The sequence below is a fragment of the Clupea harengus genome, chromosome 8 (assembly GCF_900700415.2).
Source record: "Clupea harengus chromosome 8, Ch_v2.0.2, whole genome shotgun sequence".
NCBI classification, from domain to species: Eukaryota; Metazoa; Chordata; class Actinopteri; order Clupeiformes; family Clupeidae; genus Clupea; species Clupea harengus.
Window position 1 is genome coordinate 27,845,114 of NC_045159.1, and position 20,194 is coordinate 27,865,307.

Below are 20,194 nucleotides of genomic sequence, written 5' to 3' on the forward strand. Positions count from 1 at the left end.
GACAGGTAGGCTAGCCTGTTTCACTAGATGATCTGGTGTGGGCTAGATTATCAATTTTGACAATGTGCAGAGAAACTGAATCTACATCGGTCTGATTTCAGCCATATCAGACAGACTGCATCGAAAGCTGACTAAGAAACGTTTCCAACATCAAATTTTATAATATATAATAACTATAATCATAGGTTTCTCCAAGACAGTTTTACTCTGTGAGAGAAAAAAAGTATGGTCATGTTATTGGTCAGTGCATTCTTTACGAATGATTACGGCACGGGCACCACTGGCTGCTGAGAAGTGGGTGGGACCACACATCCCATTCCACTGAAGCAACCACGACTTCAGGTTAGGTCTATGAGTAAGGATTTCCTGTTGGATTGCTGAGTCGCATTATTTTAAACAAAGCTTGCAAATTCATCTTTTCCGAGAGATCTGATGTCTTAAATAGTTTGTATCTGTAGTGTGCGGTCTAGCCTGAGCTGTATACGGAGGAAACGTTAGCTTTCAAGACAACGTTTCAGAAGCCAGCTAACTTAGCTATCGTTAGTCTGTCAAAAATGTCAGAGCCTACGGTCGCAGATACTCGCCGGTTAAACTCAAAACCTCAGGATCTCACGGACGCCTATGGTCCACCCAGTAACTTTCTTGAAATCGACGTTTATGATCCTCAAACCGTCGGTGTTGGACGAAACCGTTTCACCACATACGAGGTCCGAATGAAGGTAAGTTATAATATGTTGCTATGTTGCTAACCCAACGTAACAGTCTTAGTAAGCGAATTCAATTTTCATTTGAATCGAGGTCTTGGGTGAAGTCTGGCCCGAATCATATCTAGCTACCCTGCAGGACCAACTAGTTACTTGACCTTTATAGCAATACAAATCCATAAAGTCAACGTGTCATCTGATGTTATTATACACGTATATATTAGATATAAATGTAGTGTTACATCTAGCCAAGACGCGCTTTGCACCTCTATCGCTGACGTCTGTTTATACCTAGCTAGCATCGATGGTCAATTGCAAGCTGTGGCTAACTATCCTAGGTGTGGTTAATAGTGGTGTCAGACAGATCCTGTTCGAATGGAAATAACAACCAGACACAGACAACAGAACCCCAGAATATGTTCAAATGGGCCAGCAATTTCACCATTGTCTTGCTAGTCAACGTTAGTTAGACAGACTTTATAAGTGACCCTTTTGGATAGCTAGCTAGCAAGGTAGTTTGACCCTAGCTACTTACACAGGGGCCTTAGCGAATATTAGCTAGCTAACTTAATTGAAGTGAAAACAAACCCGTTATGCACTGTGTCAGGACACGAAGGACCAAAGGGATGACCGTTAGTAAGTTAAAACTCAAATTTCACTTTATAATTAGGCTTCCCAGCCACGACGACACAACGATTATAGGCTAACGTTAGCCTGCTAGGTTAACATTAGCTAATTGTCAACAACATAAGTGTAGCCTTGCGCTAGCCAATTTTGCTGGCCCTTATCTGTAAAACTCACACATTCTTTCCAGTTGTTTGTAACAAATGCCACACCAAGTCTTCATATCACGTATTTGTGATTTTATTGCAGACAAACCTCCCAATTTTTAAGATGAAGGATTCCTCTGTGCGAAGACGATACAGTGACTTCGAGTGGCTGAAAAATGAACTCGAGCGAGACAGCAAGGTAAGCGGCGAATAGTTGTCGAGAGGCAACGTTATATATCGCAAAAAGTGTACTAAGTAAAGGAAATGTCTAAACTTTCCTAAGAGAATATTTCCCCGAAAAGTGATTACGCAGTAAGTTCATGATGCCTGCTTATTTAAATTGCAACACTTTACTGGGAACTTGACGTGCAATACATTTTTCAGAGACGCATATCTGTTCACTTGCAGCCAATCCTTCGGCAGAGAAGGTAAAATGGATGGAAGGATTTAGCTTCTTCAAGGTGGAACAGAAGTTAAATGATGTATCTGTCTCGGGACCCATTTCCTTGTCTGTATGGTCCATTGATTCAACATCTACTCCCCGCCCCTCCTTGTGTCATACACATGGTTGTTAATATTAATGTTAATTACTATGGTATCCAGGAGCAATTGTTTAAGAATAAAGAGAGGTGCAGTTATACCCCAATATGGGTAGGTCATCTAATTCCTTGGCAATGTCTACCTATAGCACAAAGTAGGGTTCTTCTGACCAGTTGAAGATAAAGACACCAAAAAGAAACATGGCTGAGGTGGAATTTATTGGCATGTTATGATGTTACCATGGAAGCATACTGCTAGGAGAGCACCCAATATTGACTTAATTTAATAACTATGATAGTTGGTGAAAGTCTTGCCGGTCCTAACGTGTTAGCTGTCAAGCTATTCAGGGAACCCATGCACTCTGTACAGTGACAGAATTGACAGCCATTTGTGGATTTTAATTACCCACAAAACATGGTGAAATGCGTGTAGAAATATTAAATTAGGAAAATGGAACACCTTCATTTCTTGTTGTACAGGTGTACAACACCATTCCACCCCAAGGATACATCTCTTCAGATACAGTCTCACAGAAGATCAGTGACTGTTGAAACAAATTGGCAGTAGGTCTTAAGTCACATATATCACAGATGTGAGCATCAATATTTACTGCATCAGACCCACTGTGATCATCAGAAGACTTGCAGTGTCACCACAGCTGAAAGTTCTTCTTGGCTATCTTTCATCAAATGTCTAACCTTGGAGCCTAGCCAAAAATATATGTGGAAGTGTGATCTCGGTGGAGAAATAGCCTATACTCTAGAATCATTTTCCATATGGCTTGTGTCCATGCCCATTCTCAGGCGAATCACTGAATACATTTTGTTTTATTGGATACATCAGTTAGTGAGTATCTTATCCACTTGTTGTTTCTCCTCCTGAAAGTAAGTCATTCTTTGTCAGAGCAGACTAAACTGAAAGTGTCTTTTTGGTAATATAATACGTAATTAGACTACTCCTTCTCTTGCAGATTGTTGTCCCTCCGTTGCCAGGAAAGGCCTTGAAGAGACAGCTGCCCTTCCGTGGAGATGAGGGTATTTTCGAAGATTCCTTCATTGAGGAGCGAAGATCTGGCCTTGAGCAGTTCGTCAACAGGTAGGTGTCGGTGTCAGACCCTCTTAAAAAGAAACTGATGTGTATTTATTGGCCAGGTGTGGTTTGCACTCCTGATAAAATGAACGGTCAAGTGAAAATAAGCAAGCAAATGAATACGTTCAAAATACTGAGACACATACTTTCTCATTGTACATATACAACTTTTGTATGTTTTATATTGATATTTTTGTTAACAATATAAACTAAACTTTGAGTGTTGAAGTTTGCATGTCACACAAGATTTGCTATGTATTCTCCAAGATTGAATTTCATTAGTTAGCTTTATTTTACATCATTTTTGCAGCAGTCATGCTAGGCTGTTGATAGATTGTGTGTGCCTAAAGGCCAATTCCACCAAAGATTTGCTACAAGACGAAACAGGAGTGAAAATTAATTGTTGCAAGCCGTCTGATGCAGTAGCAAAAGATTTGTTGTGTCAAAATGCAGTTGCAGCTTAGAACACTTGTACCTGACTGTTGGCTAGTAAGCTAGTTGGGTACCTTTGCTGGCTAACTGATCACTTAGTTAGTTCACATCTGGCTGCAACGAGTGGTGTAAGAAAGGCGTTGGTGCTGTTGCAAGATGTCCCAGCGGTCTAAACAACAATCCCCCCCCCAACCCCCTGGTGGTTTGAGAACGCTTTGATGCAAGCAGTTGCAGGTTTCGAGTTCATCTTGTCGCAAATCTGTGTCTTCAAGTTCATCTTGTCGCAAATCTGAGGTCTGTACTGGCCTTAAAAACTCTCAGCACCAAATTGGCTTGCGTCACATGGGGAGATTATGGTGCCATGTTGTTTAGAAGGGCATAATCTGCAGATTCAGTAGCCAAGGTTTTTTGTGGGCCACTTTTGCAACCTCATTGCAACCGGAAGTGAAACTCACACACACACACACACGCACACACACACACACACACACACACACACACACACACACACACACACACACAGTGCAGGAGGCAGGGCTGGCTGCTCTACAGGTTGGGCTTTAAACCTTCCATCTTTTTTTTTTTTCTTCTTCTTATTACAAGCATAGAGCATAAAAATATACAGAGTTTGCATGTCTGGGCTTGAGAGGTGCTCGCAGTTCTGGCACTGCCTTGGCCAAGACACACAGATAGTCCAACGACATCCCTAATTCATTTCTTCCCAAGCCCAAAATACCAGAGGCAAGATTACACACCTTAGACAGACATTATGGAGCTGAAAGCTGTACTAGCGGAAAACCCATAACGTTTCATTGGCTATTCATATTGACCCTGAACGACCCTGAACTACTCTGGCTTTATTGGAGGTGAGGGGTAACCTTTGATATAGTTGTTGCATCATGTGAGTGACCCATGTGAATGAGTTGTAAATGGCTAGGAACATTAAAAGCCACTGTCAGAGGTGATGTGTGTCATCATTTCAAGAAGTCTTTGCAGATAGCTATAGATAGTTGCTTTCTCCTTCAACGCAGACCACATAAACACATGCACACAGTCTGGTTGAACATTCACTGAGGACATGGCACTGAACATTCCTCTTGTATTCATGGTTGTTGTTGCTGTTGTTGTTTTTCTTTATCAGAATTGCGGGGCATCCCTTGGCCCAGAATGAGCGCTGCCTACATATGTTTCTTCAGGACGAGACTATTGACCGGAACTACATCCCAGGAAAAGTACGGCCGTAGGGATGTGTTGATGTGTTGATTTGGTCTTGTTTTTCTGTTTGTTTTTGTCTGTTTGTTTGTCCACCTCCTTTGGGAACAACTTACCTGCCCTTTTCTGCAAATCTGCCTTTTGTGTTGAGTGCAGTCAATTATTACTGCAGTGGAGGACTTTTTAAAAATATATTATTATTGACGCTTTTTGTCTGCATGTGTGTCATATTTGATTGACAATTCCTCTGTGGTGGTGAGTCAGTGCATGTATTTAACCGGTATGCTGAAAATCTTGACGACACTGAGGGCCTAAGACTACTGCCATTTCCGTTAATGTGTTGTGGAAGCACCCACTCATCTCTGACTGGAAACTGCTGTGTAAAACAGGGATGTTGCAAATGCATGTAAATGTTACTATACATCATGTTGGCTTGTGATGCGGTACATGAGTTTGTTTTCCATTCCAGAAAAATATGTCAGGGGAAAACAAATGACCTACATTTCTTTCTTTGTCCCCCTGGTGAGGGTGAATCATATTATACCATTATAGGCTATTTTATGCTCTTTTGCCCATTCACTTGGCCTGTGTAGGTGCTATAAAATGTTTCCTTCAGCCATAAGATATGCTAGCATAGGACCGGGTTAAAACCCGTCTTCATGACTCCTAGTTCCAAACCTTATACTTCACTCGAAGCAGCATTGACTTAATTTCCAACCTGCTGCTGTGACTTTCGTCTCCTGCTCGTTCATTCTGCGATGCGCGACAGGTTACAAAAATTGGGAAGCGTGCAACCAGCCGAAATGTCACCAAAGCACACCAAGTGCCAGCGGAAATGCTGTCATTTTTGGCAGGCGTCACCGTAGTAGTGGTCTGTTTTTTTTCCGCTGGTAGCAGAGGGAAAGCAACAGACCTATTTCAGACATGTAATGGGGTCTACCGTCTATACAGACACGACATACACATGATTTTACATGAACATAAACGAATGTGGGTTCTCTCAAGCAGTTATTAAACTGCTACAGGTTTTATAGATTTTTCCAAAACCCCACTCATTCTCATAGGGATTTTCTTTTTAAAACTGGAACCTGCAAAAAGCCTAATCCGTTGCATACAAAATGATGACAGTCCCTCCTACACTCTGTTGAGGCACTGCAGAAGCATACTGTTGACATCGCTACCAGAGGGTTGTTGGATGGCTTCTCATCATGCCAGTGTAATCCTCTCACATGTTTCAAAGCAGAGACATGACCTTTTTTTTCTTCTTCACGCCAGAAATATGTGCCAACTTTGAAAAGAGTGTTCAGCAACTGTGCCAAACATTTTTTTTTAATGATTGTAAATGTAATCTTTTTTTAAATGTTATGAATGATTAGAGGTGTTTTGTTTTGGTATCTTCTGGGGTCTTTCTGGGGTGCCTGACTCATTTACCCCGTAAATAAAGTTGACTATATCATGATACGTGCGCTGTTGAGATGAAGAGCAACACCTTTTGACACCATGACTGTGTATTTTGTCTCCTTTTCTTAGGTATGAATGAAGTAAGTTTTTTTTTTTTTCCTTCCCATTTGTGTTTCTCATAAGATGCTGAATCACAAGGGGTGGTGTGGGGTGGGATGGGATGGGGTGGGGTGATCCAGTTCCTTGCATGTATTCTGAAATCTTCATCTGAATATAACAAAACAGTTTAGCTTAGCATGCATTGCATCTGCATTGCTCATTTCCACTCAACTGTCACTTTTGTCCCATCTAGCAACTCTCCCCGTCCCCAAACACTCTCCCCGTCCCCCAACACTCTCCTTGCCCGTAAGGATCACTAATGACGAATGCCACGATGAATGTGCCAGATTGCATGATGATGAGATTGCACGCTTTTAGTTGCACTTTTACATCAGCCGGCCGCTCATCACTCACACCAGCAGTGCTTCTGTTTCCTCTTGTCATCCTAACTCACACTTGCATCTGCCTATTTCTAAAGTACTCCTTAAAGTACCACTTATATAGTGTAGTAGAAGTGTGAACAACAGATTGCCTTGTTTTTCTGTCTACATTTAGTTCACCCTTCTGGCTTTTCGATGCCTACACCGCGGTTGTTCACCCTTCTGCTAGTTTACAAATGTGTTACTCTATGATGTACTTGGAAGGGTACAAGGGAAGTGCAAGTAAAGGGGAAAAGCCTTTCAGGAAGGGGATGTTGTCCCCCCTCATCAAAGTCTACCCCCTCATCAAAGCCTCATCATACCCTGTGTATGTCTCGCTGAGCAAACCTCTTTATAATTATCAAATTTTATTTTTCTCTCCGTTGGATGCAGAACCACATAAGCCTGTTAGGTAAACCGCTGGTTAAAATGATAGTATAGAAGAAAATCCTGAAGAAAAAGGCTTTCAGAAACTAACATAATGGATCTACTAAAGGATATATCCGTTTCCTGGGCAGAACCCAACATGCTGCCATGCACTGAAATCAGCCAGTCTACCACTTCCCATTGACTCTAGAGGCAATTTAATGTGCCACTAGTTATCTAGCAAGTGCAGCCAAAGGCAAATATACCAATGGTGTTTGTGCAACAAATTCTATTCGCTTACAAAATGAAGACAAGGTTAGTAGTTAAAGGCACATGGGGTAAATCAGAGATGTGTTCTTTAATGCAGATGGTCGTTACAAGTTCAATAAGCAATTGTTATCGTTTGAGAACAGTTAATTTTACCACTTTATTCTTAGTGTACATCTGGGGTATGTTTCTCGAAAGTTTAGTGGTCTAACCACTGTTGCAGTCTCCGTCGTTACAACCATGGTTCAACAATTTGGTGTTTGTCGAAAAGTGTAGTTCCAATGATCGATCGCAAACATGGTTGCAAAGTTGGGTGGTTGGAACTACCAGTCGTTAGAAGCTTCGTTCCTGGATATTTGCTTTTGTCAGCGTTTTAATTGCGTTTCACAAGATTGACCGTCTACCTGAACACCCACCAAATGGGAATTTCACTTATACATTTTAAAATGAATAGTCATTAACATTATTGTAAACAATTACAAAAAGTTTATCTGCAATTTTTCACTTTAGTTATAAGCCCTACTTAGGAAAAGCTGTTAAATTCCTTGTACTATTGGTTGGGGACTTTCCACAGCGGCCAAATCTCTGACTGACACATGCATGTAGGTTACTCATACCCAACAACCGCACAACAGGGTGTATGTACCGAACAAAAGGTTGCATTACAACCATTATACAAATACTTAACGAAACATAACAACCACAAAGTTGCTTTCGAGAGCATTTCATTGGGGTTGTCAAGTGGGCACCATCCGTTGTCAGTGAGTCATTGAATTAGGCCCACGACACTTCCAGAAGGCGCACCCTAACCACCACCCTCTATGCTCAAGATGAGTTAGGATACACAATACCAGGGACAACCACAGATACATCCCGAAAAAGATTTCACATTCACATCTCAGTGTGTGAAAAATGTAGTGCCTAATTTGACCAATTATATAATTGTATGTCATTATACTATGGCATGTCACAGGCTATCCATGAAGCCATCCACATCCATTATCAGTGAGAAGTAACCAAACAAAATAAGATTTACCAAACGGGTACACCAGGATTTTTTTTTTGTTTACTTTTAAGAGAAAAGAGTAGGCCGATAACACATTAGGTACAGCCATCTTTAGTAAAACTTGGCGTGGATACTAAGAAAATGACAAAAAAAATTAGCTATTCCTGGAACAACTTTGTTCGGCCTATGAACGACAAAAATGGAGATTTGCAACCTAGCTAGTTGGAACTACGTGGTATGACAATCTTTGGCTGAAATGCCGACCTCCTTACGAAACTTTCAGCAGGGACTTCGGTCGCTATTCGAGGAACATACCCATGTTTCCTAGTGATTACACACTGAAGATGCTACACACAAATAACTAGCTAAAGCTTTCATCGTCCTATTGTCCTTTTAGATAGCTGAGTGTGCAATTTACAGTTGACGATTAGTGCTGACATAGTTACTTGACAAGCTACTTCCTCATGTAGCTGAACAACTTATCTACTGGACAGATTGGGGTAAGATATGTTGAGGCAGGAGGGTGAACTTTGTGATATTGATATTTTCAGTGAAGGCAGCAGTGGTGTAAATTGGAAACATGTTGTTAAATGTAGATTTAGAGATTCTTTTCATGTGATTCTGCAAATAAAACTGGTTTAACCCCCAAAGTCAAAATCGATCTCTGAAGATCACGCACTCTACAATGTTAAACCTAGTGCAGATAGGCGATTCAGACTATGTAGATATCACAAGCAATATTTTTCAAATGAACACATTTTTCCTCCAAGAGTGCCATCATGGCATTTCACCTCATTTGTGTTACTCTGTATGCATCCATAGCAACCAAACCATGTATTTTAGCATTGTTATGGTCACTCTACCAGTATAGTAGGTATGAACCAAATCCAACAATTCCATATGCAAACAGACCTTTAAGCGAAATTTATGCTACTCCGATTTCACGGAGTCGGACATAGGGAACGCCCCTCCGAACACAGGGAACGCCTCTCCGACATTAACCGCTCTCTCCGAACCCTCTCCGAGCACCTCGGAGAGGCTGTCGTGCACCTACTCATTTTTCTAACTTCCCGTACGAGATTCCCGTACGAGGTTTGTTGGAGAGGGCTCGGAGTAGCATAAATTAAGCATTACAAGCAGGGGAGGACGTTTGAATGTGTTTAGTCCTCCATGACTACCCTCCATGCCTTTCATGAGGTGTGGAATTGACTTGCTCAGTGTGTTTGTGTTGTCACTGAAACCTCTGCACCCTCCCTCCAGACACCACCAGAGAGGAAGCGGCCTGGTGACACCCCATCCCATCCCTCATGATCCCCCTCTCTACCATCACCACAGGCCCGGGAAGCGTGCGCACACACACACACACACACACACACCTCTGGCTTATTTCATAAAGGCCCAGCTTTTGCTGACTTCCCTACCAGCATTCTCTATTGTCCTGTACATACCGTTGTCCTCCTCTCGAGCAAGACGGCACCAGTACACTGTGTGTGTGTGTGTGTGTGTGTGTGTGGTGAGTGAGTAAGTGAGAGAAAGAGAGGGAGCCCAGAACACTTTTCTGGATCTAAAAACTGGTGCACTGCTGCTTCAAAAAGGCCAGGAAAAGAATTTTGTTTAGTTTGCTAGATCGCCGGGGGAAGAATGGGGATGGAACGTGACTGCTGCTTTGACCATCTCCTTCCTGATGTGTTTTGTTTTCATTTCATGTCAGTGAAAGTTCAGTCACGGTACCACAAGTACACCAGTGGGTCACAAGTCTTATCAATCAATCTGGCACATATGACATTGCATTATTTACATTTACCCTTCTAATTTCTAATTTCACAGTGTACACCCCCCCCCCCCCCCCCCCCCAAAAAAAAACAAGAAAAATGAAAGCCATAACTATTAATTAAACTCCAGATTCTCTTACAAAAAAAAAAGTTTGTTGCACCTCAGTTTTGTTAAACTGAAATGAACGCTCTGGAGTGTAGTTATGGGTGGTGCATCCCTCCACCCCCGTTCACATATCTCTGCTTTCATACAGAGTACTAGTTATACAGAGTACTGGCTTTTTCCTTTCAATAAAAACAAATATTATTTCTTGACTTTGACAGTCATTTTAAGGTGTGTACCTGTTGAATCTCGGGCTCCTGTTACGGAGCTGAAAAAGTCACTTTTTCTGTTTGTACATTCCTATGCTCATGCCATTGTCATTAACAATCCCCCACCATTTATACACCATGACAGAATGTAGCAATGGAGGGCAAGAGATTTGAGGACCCCACTAAAATGGACAATGTCTTCCTGTAAGCCAACATTCCGTGTATTATCTGCAAGCAACCTGCTAACTATGTTTTATACCAAGGTTTGCCATGTCCTTTCTTTTTTTTTCTTTCTTTAAAGCATCTAACGTGTGTGTCTTTGACGTCCCAGCTTTTGTAAGTGCTGTCCAGAATGTATGGTTATCTGACATGCTTTCATGCTGTATAAAATCACTGTGAATAGAAGATCCACTGTATTCAAAAGAGGAAAAAAAAAACAGCTTGTATCTGTTGGGCCTGTCTGTTTAAATTTAGTTTTCTTTTCCCCCATCCCCATGGCTGTATACTTTGAATTATACAGGTGAACTTTTTATTTTCATACAAATCGCCTTGTGGTTTCTATCCATCATTAAAGTTGCCTCTGCCTGCTTACCCAAGGATGTCTGTGGTAGTTTAATTTCCCAAAGCAAGCAAAACATTGATAAATTAACCAAGGATTAATAAATCATAAAAGCCAGTATTGAATTTGGTAATAAGCTTTCTTGAGGTTTTTTTTTTTGTGTGAGCATATACAGCCACAAATTAAACTCTACTTATACAAATACCAACAAAATAAAATTAATTTCTTTTTTAATACAGCCACATAATTCACCTTTCATCATTCACCTTGAGACACTATTTTAGAGAAGGAAATGTCACCAGGTTTAAAAAAACACATTCTCTGAAGCAATAAAGAACCAAATAATACACATTAGAACAAAATGCATCATTAAATTAGCTGGGCCAAATCAGGTACATATCAGCGCTCAACAAACACACACTGCACAAAGAGGTAACAACAGACATGATGGGAGATCGAGAATTTGGAGTCTGTTTCTCAAAAGAGATTTTTGTTGTCTTTGTCAAACAGGTCCATCTGTTTCCACCGGGGTGTGTGTGTGTGACTACAGAGAACAGTCCTTTTTCAAGAGGGGCAAAGCAGACAGGACATTCAGAAAGCATTCAGAACACTTCACCTTTTTTTTTACGTTTTGTTATGTTGGAGCCTTGTGCTTAAATCATTGGAATTAACCTTTACCCATCACCAATCTACATCAAATTCCACACAATGAGAGGGAAAACTGAAAATTGTTTTGTATTCAAAATAAAAAAAATGAATTGTCAGTGGTCTGAATACTTCCCGAATGGACTGTATATGACTGAAGCCTTTGTTTGTTTGTGAGTGGGGAAGGGGGTGATTGGCTTTCTGGGGGGTGGCCAATGTCCTATCCTTTTCCTCCCTGCTCCCTGTCTTCCCTTCGTGGGCGCCCCGCATCATTGGGCAACGGGGCTCTGGGGGTTGGGGTTGGTGATGACGCCCAGGAAGAGGGGCACGTGCGTGGCGTCGTCGGTCAGGGCGAAGAGGAAGGGCATGTTGACGGCGAACATAGGCACGGAGCGGAGGAGGTGGATGGCGGTGGCGGCCGAGGCCTCCGCACCCTCCTCACTCAGGGTGATGGCCGAGGCGTGCTGCACACTGGACACCTGGAGGGGCCCTTCTGTGATGCCAGACAGGTCCGGAGAGGAGAACAGCGAACCCAGACCTAACCCAGGGGACCGCAAGAGAGAAGCAGACATGTGAAAGGAGTGAGGATAGAACAGAGAGAGGGGGATGGGAGGGGCAAAGTGAGCAAAGGTTTGGAAGACAGAAAAGGAAGGTGAGAAAATCAGACAGAAATAAAATAATGTTTTAATGTACTCCATATTCTGATATAGTATAACTGCAAGTTTGATTCAGCTTATCAAATCCCTCAGGTGCATCAAAGATTCAAAGAAGGTTAAATATAAATGCCGGCGAAGCCGGCACTCACAAAAGTATATGTTTTGTTGTTCTTTGACCTGACAACGTCAGCCATTGGCTTTAGTCTGTGCCCTTTTGCTTCAGTTGCATACCCATAATTCATAGCTTGACTTGTGCCACGTTATGTATGTAAAAGCCACCGGTCTCACCGATGCTGGTCAGAGGGTCCTGCAGTTCCTGTTTGTACTCCAGCTTGAACTTGGGCAGTTTGACCTGCATGGTGCTCTCACTCGGCAGACGAGCGTACAGATCCGAGATGTTCAGCTTCGCCGCCACTGTGGACACATTGTCCTGCCCTGTGCCCGTGGGCATCACCACCAGGAAGCTGGTGTTGTTCTGGAATCTGAATCGAGCCACCTGGTTGGATGATATGGGAGAGGAGGTGAAAAGGGATTCATAGATGCATACACTCAATAGACTAAAGCTGATGTTGAATTGCGGAGTTGATACAGTCAGGACTAGATTATCAGTTTTAATAATAATAGTCATTATTCATGACTAAACTATACAAAGATCTTCTGGTCTTAACAGTATCAAATAGAGAGAAGATAATGATTTCTGAGGTTATCATACGTACATTCATTACATACAGTGCCCTCCACAATTATTGGCACCCCTAGTGAATATGAGCAAAACAGGCTATAGAAAAATATGTCTTTGCTGTTTATCCTCTTGGTCTTTCACTCAAAATATTCACAAAAATCTTACCTTTTCATTGAAGTAAAATTATTGAACGAAAAAAAAACTGTTGACCTTAAATAAATATTTTTCCCCAAAACATGTGTGCCACAATTATTGGCACCCCTAGAAAAATCTTATAATTAAAATATAACTGAAGTATATTTCCAGTCATGTTTTACATTTTTAAGTTCACCTGTTTGATAAGGAACTCTTAAGAGGTCAACCATGACTTCCTGTTCCACTGGCGTACAAATATGAGGTGACACAGGCCAAATTCCATTAGTCATTCATCACTATGGGAAAGACCCAAGAACACAGTGACGATGTGCGACGGAAAGTTGTGGAGCTGCACAAATCAAGAAATGGACACAAGAAAATCTCTAAAGAGTTGAAAATACCCATTTCCACTATCATGGAAATAATTAAGAAGTTTAAAGCGACAGGAGATGTTAAGAATCAGCCTGGAAGAGGACGTGTGTGTACATTGACCCCACGCACCGTGAGGAGGATGGTTCGACTGGCAAAATAATCTCTAAGGATCACAGTTGGAGAATTGTAGAGGTGAGTTGAGTCTTGGGGTCAGAAAGTCTCCAAAACTACCATCAGACGCCACCTACATCACCACAAGTTGTTTTGGAGGGTTGCCAGAAAAAAGCCTCTGCTGTCAATCAACTACAAACTAAAGCGCCTACAGTTTGCCAAATGTAAGTCAGACTTTCAATGGGGCGAGTTATATGGTCAGATGAGACCAAAATAAAGCTTTTTGGCAACAAACATCAAAGGTGGGTTTGGCGTAGACAGAAAGATAGCCATACAGAAAAGACCCCCATACCCAATGTGAAGTATGGTGGCGGATCTTTGATGTTGTGGGGCTGTTTTTCTTCCAAAGGCCCTGGACATCTTGTTAGGATACATGGTATCATGGACTCCATCAAATACCAGCAGATGTTAAATGAAAACCTAACAGCCCCCTCCAGTAAGCTTAAAATGGGCTGTGGTTGGACCTTCCAGCAGGTCAATGATCCGAAGCACACCTCAAAATCAACATAAAAATGGTTCACCGACCGCAGAATACAGGTTTTGCCATGGCCATCACAGTCCCCCTACCTAAATCCCATAGAAAATCTGTGGGATGAGCTGAAGCCGAGTCTACAAACGTTGACCTCAGAATCTGAAGGATCTGGAGAGATACTGTATGTAGGAATGGTCTCAGATCCCGTGCCATGTGTTCACCAACCTCATCACGCATTATAGGAAAAGACTCAGAGCTGTTATCTTGGCAAAGGGAGGCTGCACAAAACATTAAATTAAGGGGTGCCAATAATTGTGGCACACATGTTTTGGGGAAAAATATTTATTTAATGTCAACAGTTTTTTCTTTCAATAGTTTTACTTCAATGAAAAGGTACGATTTTTGTGAATATTTTGAGTGAAAGACCAAGAGGATAAACAGCAAAGACATATTTTTTTATAGCCTGTTTTGCTCATATTCACTAGGGGTGCCAATAATTGTGGAGGGCACTGTATATCCCAGTACATAGTTGAGGATCACTATGTTTTCACATATACATTACAAACTGTACATATATCCCAGTACACAGTTATAAAAATCATGTTAAAACAAATGGCAAGATAGTGATCCAGAAAGGAAAACCTGGAAATATTAGGAGAGATTCTCCCACCTGGGCCCCTAGCTCATTGTCGACGAGCATACTCAGTGGGTACTTGGGGGCCAACATCATGACTACCTCTACAGACGCGGTGCTGTTGATGTAGAACCGGTCTTTGCCAGTGAGCTCCTTGTCAAAACGGGATTCCCATTCCCCTGTAAACACAAGTTGACAACAGACAACAGGGGCGTGGATTTGTAATTGGGATTGTAGCTGCATGAAAGGCCCACAATAGGATATGTACGTGTTCCCAAAGTATATGTGCCATTAATCCAGTGTGTGTGTGTGTGTGTGTGTGTTTCTGTGTGTGTGTGTGTGTGTGTGTGTGTGTGTGTGTGTGTGTGAGTGAGTGTGTGTGTGTGTGTGTGTGTGTGTGTGTGTGTGTGTGTGTGTGTGTGTGTGTGTGTGTGTGTCCTGTACTTCGGGCCCTGTAGATGACCTGGATAGCTGCTCTCTCAATAGTTCAATTTCAGTTTTCTTCTTTGAACACAAGTGGCTCACCTTTGAAGTAGAGTGCGTTCAGGAGCAGCAGAACTACACTTGGAGGTATGCTAGGAAGGAAGTTGGTCATGTGACCCTGCGTGACCTTCTCCACCCACTGGTTGACTTCCTCCACGCCGGTCAGTGGAGCAGGCTCTGAACTGTACAGGCGTAAGGACTCCTGCACAAACTCCTTCTTCACCTCGAAACCTACGCACAGATGAGAGAACGGAAAAAAAAAACGTGATCAACTGGCTGAACACAGACATGACACAAAGAAAGCTGATCAGCGACCACACCTGAGATTGAAGTTGGAGGACGAACAATAAAGGGGAGATAAAGGACGGTTCATAAAAGGAAACCAAATACAGACAGACAGACAGACAGACAGACAGACAGACAGACAGACAGAGTACATATATGTACAAGTATATTCGTTGGCAGAGGTGTACTCCACACTGATCCGTTTGTGGCTGTAGCTATGAATGTAATAGTCAGCCTCCCTGTTGTCACCATCTCACCTGGGCGCAGGTACAGCCGCGAGGCCACTTGAATGGCCATGGTGTTGAGGTGCTGTTTGAGCCCACTGAGGAGCTGGTGGTAGCAGGGCAGGTCTGTGGCATGGAGGGCCTCCAGGAGCCGTGCTCGTGTTTCGTTTCGTGCCCCTAGGAGATGATGGGAGACCAATGATTCAAGGCAGGAGCATTCGATAAACTGAAATATATCACCTTCAGTGCTGATTGAAGAAGATCGGAATTGGTTTCAAAAAGCATTTTAGACATTGATTTATGTCATATAAGGCAAGGGGGATAGCCACCCAATGCCCAGGACTATTGCTATACACACACACACACACACACACACACACACACACACATACACACACAGGCATGCACATCTATCCAAAAACACATCCACATACACAGTGACACACACACACACACACACACACACACACACTTACCCAGAGCTAGCTGTGAGAGTGCTAAAGCGATGCTGAGAGGGGATATGAGTACATTGGGTTGCTCTGGACTTGGCTTGAGGTGCTCCAGCAGCTTGAGACCCAGTTTGGTGAGAGACGCCCCCACTGCCCTCTGGCTGGACTCCGGGGAGAAGACCTCTCCACACTCACCTTCCTCTCCTCCTGGGGGTGTTGAGGAAGGAGAAGATGGTGCAGCTTCATCCTGACAGAGAGAGAGAGAGAGAATGTGTGCAGATGTGTGTGAAAGAAAGTGAGTAGGAGAAAGACACTTCTGGTATTTCAGATACCTTGTTCACTTCCTCTACACAAAGAATTTCTAAAAGTATTAAGTTAAAGTGACAGTGGTACATACAGAAAAGTGTATTGGCTTAGAATGCATTAGACTGCACCTTTCAGAAGGTCACGGGTAAAAGACACGTCTTACCATCATTCCTTGACTACAGAGGGAGAGCAGCAGGAACAGTGTGAAGTGCAGTACCATCCTTGGGGTCTCCGCCTGCAGTATGGCAACCAGGTATTCATTAGAGTTGGTGTGCACACTGACTCTAACAGTGAGTCTGAAGCATGGCGTGTTCAAGGCAACCAGGTATTCATTCGAGTCCCCCCTCTGGTGTGCACACTGACTCTAACAGTGAGTCTGAAGCATGGTGTGTTCAAGGAACCAGGATATTGACTCACTATTCAAATCTCTATTCAAATTAGGTATGGGTTATCTTTGTCCTGAATGGCAGCATTTTCTTATACTTTAGACTTTGTATATCCCTTCAAGATAGTATTATTCTTAGAGGCTGTGCACTGAGTGGACTCTACACGTCTGTGGTCGGAGTAATTCACGTAACATCGTTATCTACTGCTACTGTATTGTTTAGATTGCTCTGTGCATTGCTTGAACATGCATTGCATGTCCTTGTGTATAAAAGTATGTTTTAAAAGTTTTACAAAGTATGGTCAAATGCAATAAGGTTTAATTTAAACAACTTTTTTTTTACACAAAACCACATAACCTGCTGAAGTCACAGGAATGGATTTTTTTTTTCTGATGCCAATTTCAGGCTGTCAATACAATGCCATTTTATGCTTAACACTAAGAACACCATCAACCGTACATCCAATCTCAACAGGGCTACAACATACAAATAATGATTGAGCTTATGCAGCATTATCTTGGCATGCTAAATGCTAACAGAGCTAATGATGGCAATGGAGAAACCTGTGCTGCTGACACAGAGACAGGCAAAGATATTATGTGTTGCCGCTCCTCCGTATACTTACAGTACGTTTCAATTGAAAATGTGCAAATAATTAGCACAGTGCCTAGCGGTTGATGAAGATTCAAATACGTGTGTAGACAATCAGGGAGAGCAAAAACATTTAATGAACTTTAAAAAATGTCTGATCACTTTTCAAGGGCAGAGTTGCTCGGAATTCTGAGGCCTCATGTTAAAATGTATATTTTAATAACGTAGATGCATTTAGATTTGTTCTTGCTTGAGAAGAGAACTATTTACTATTTGTAGAGGTAATAAAATAGTAGCTATGACCTATGCCAGTTTTTTTTTTTTTTATTATTTCCCTCACATTTTGTTGAGCACAACTTTTGCTTGTATATGATACTGAAGAGCACTCTAGTCATGTTAGTCACGACACCTGGTGTAGTAGTCGCTTCTGAGAGTTTAAAAATAAAAGGCCTATACTTACCAAATCTAAATGGGAAAGGGAGGGAAGCCGCGATATCCAAAAATAATGGAGAAAAAGACAGCAACGGTGAATGTACTACTGGACAGCTCACTTTGTGTGCAACACTGCAAGTCCCCCAACCCCTGGTTAATATTTCACCCCCCATTGATTCATTTCAGGCACTACTTAGTTGTAAATGTAAGTGTCAATACACTGTTAAATGTATAGATATCTGTAGGGAGTATGTATAGGTCATATGGTGCCCAAGCCGATAAGGTAATAAATGTCATACCTTACTGATGGAATACTCTTAGTGCAACTTATTTTCAGCTCACTGTGAGCTGTTGTTTTTCTAATTTGTCCTGAGAGTCACCGTTCATAAATAATTTTTTTGTGGGGTTTCAAGGCATGGTTGTGGTATGGAGTGTGTTTGGTAATTAGTTCAATTAGTTAGTAGGGAGATTAGTTCAATGAAAACAGGCTAACAAACCCACGTGAACTGTCTTAGGTCCACGTCACCATGTTTTCTTTTCAATCCGACACAAAACCAGCACAACACCACAGACTTGAGGTTCTCAGTGTTTTCACACACATATTGACCATATCCCTCCAACCCGCCACCCACGCAAGACCTTGGAGGCTTTCTCTCAGCCCATAGGTCACATACAACCGTTGCATTCCCAGCATGCATTGGGTCAGCAGGCTCATGGCTACTACAATGATAAAGTCATCTGGGGTGACAAACTGTCACAACCTCATAAATGACAGATGATAAAAGCAGTTAACGAATATAGTCGAATGAAACACTGACTATAAGGAGCTTGCAATACATATCTTCTGTTCTGCTCTGTTCAGACTTCCCTCAGGCCTATATATAATACATATGCAATCACTTTAATAAAGATACTGACTGACAAATCAAGTTGTGGGTTACATAGTACACAGTTGTGAATGCAAGAGCTTCTGTAATGATAATGCCCTCCCCAATCTAACGCTCCTGACTTCCACTTACATTGATACAATATGGTCCTAGTGACATACATTCTCGAAGGATATAAACATGTGAGAGTGAGAGATTTGCCTTTCCCATGGAGCTACTTGATCATGTCTGGTTAGGTAACGGTTTCTCTGACATTAGTAATCCTTGACCGAGTAGGAGGAGACTCCGTGTGTTTGCTCTGCACTCGGCCATTTGTTTGCTACCTCTGAACAAACCACTGCCTCCTAACCTTCAGCCCTCGAGCCTCCGGGTCGTCACCCACGGAGGGGCCAAGGGGGATGGATGAGAACACCAATGTCCCCAACCCACCCACCACACCACGGCCCCCGCAGGGGTTGAGCCCTGGGGCACAGGGGCAGATGGGAAAACTAGGACTTAGTGAATATGTACCAGCGTGGAGGGTAAAGCTTGGGCAAGAATGCATTTGTCAGCATGCCTCAGTGCCCCCTTGAGCAAATGCACTGTACAAATACGCAGGGACTTGATCTACATGTCAATGCAGTTTTACATACATTTGTGTGTGTGTGAGTGTGTGTGTGTGTGTGTGTGTGTGTGTGTGTGTGTGTGTGTGTGTGTGTGTGTTCATGCACGTATATGTGTTTTATGGTCCCATTTAATTATAGTAGCCGTTGCAATTTAATAAATAATTAAGAATCTTAAGAATGTAACGGAATGTATTTACCCTTCCAGGGTTAGGTTGGTTGTGTATACTTACATGAGTAAGATGAAATAGATCCAATTACGTAAGTATACTTTACCTGAGGATATATGTGAATTTGATATTATATTCAATACACTATAGATATTCCAGTCACTGCCCTTATAGAAGTTAAGTTTGAGGATTGATACTCAATAGTGACCACTAGTGGGACAGTAATAATCATGCAGCAAAATGACATTTAACTAAAACTAGTTTCAAAATGTTGATACCACTTCCCTTGACAAAGGTGATTCTGGTTCTTAAAATGTGTGTATCTAAAGACCTAAACAATAAGATTATTATTATTATTTTTTTAAAGAGAAAAGATTATTAATCATGCAGGCAAGAAGCTCACAGATCAGAAATACATGGCTCATGCCTGGGGTCTTGTACATTTTGACTGTGCATATGTGATAATCAAATCAAATAAAGAATTGAATATAAGTAAGCAGGGGACTACAATTGAATGTTCACAAATCACTTGTGTGATACCCAACAGCAGGGGGCAGCAGCTCCTCAGCAGTCCCATACAATCCTGCCGGGAGCTAATGTATCACATATACAGTAAATGCATTGTGTTCCTATAGAATAGTTAGTTAATTGAATTACCGTCCAA

General features: G+C 42.1%; 2 protein-coding genes across 4 annotated transcripts; one reads left to right on the forward strand and one right to left on the reverse strand.

Annotated features, from left to right (window-relative positions):
• The first annotated feature begins 297 nt into the window (after positions 1-297).
• LOC105896689 (sorting nexin-12) lies at positions 298-11,712 on the forward strand. 3 transcript variants are annotated; one of them, XM_012823592.3, is made up of 6 exons: positions 298-719; positions 1,578-1,673; positions 2,985-3,109; positions 4,677-4,767; positions 6,278-6,288; positions 11,459-11,712. In XM_012823592.3, the coding sequence occupies exons 1-5, from the start codon at positions 555-557 to the stop codon at positions 6,281-6,283; spliced, it is 483 nt and encodes a 160-aa protein (XP_012679046.1). In that variant the 5' UTR covers positions 298-554; the 3' UTR covers positions 6,284-6,288; positions 11,459-11,712. The 3 variants fall into 3 exon arrangements, with proteins under 3 accessions (XP_012679046.1, XP_042564534.1, XP_012679108.1); XM_042708600.1 differs by lacking the exon at positions 11,459-11,712 and adding an exon at positions 10,535-10,985; XM_012823654.3 differs by lacking the exon at positions 11,459-11,712 and adding an exon at positions 9,566-10,155 and having other exon boundaries at positions 300-719.
• serpinf2a (serpin peptidase inhibitor, clade F (alpha-2 antiplasmin, pigment epithelium derived factor), member 2a) lies at positions 11,162-18,033 on the reverse strand. The gene is made up of 8 exons (XM_031572607.2): positions 17,900-18,033; positions 16,626-16,697; positions 16,184-16,403; positions 15,741-15,884; positions 15,241-15,429; positions 14,752-14,894; positions 12,538-12,745; positions 11,162-12,131 (listed from the first exon to the last, which is right to left on the reverse strand). Exons 2-8 carry the CDS (start codon positions 16,680-16,682, stop codon positions 11,863-11,865), a joined length of 1,230 nt encoding a protein of 409 aa, XP_031428467.1. The 5' UTR covers positions 16,683-16,697; positions 17,900-18,033; the 3' UTR covers positions 11,162-11,862.
• Positions 18,034-20,194: the final 2,161 nt, after the last annotated feature.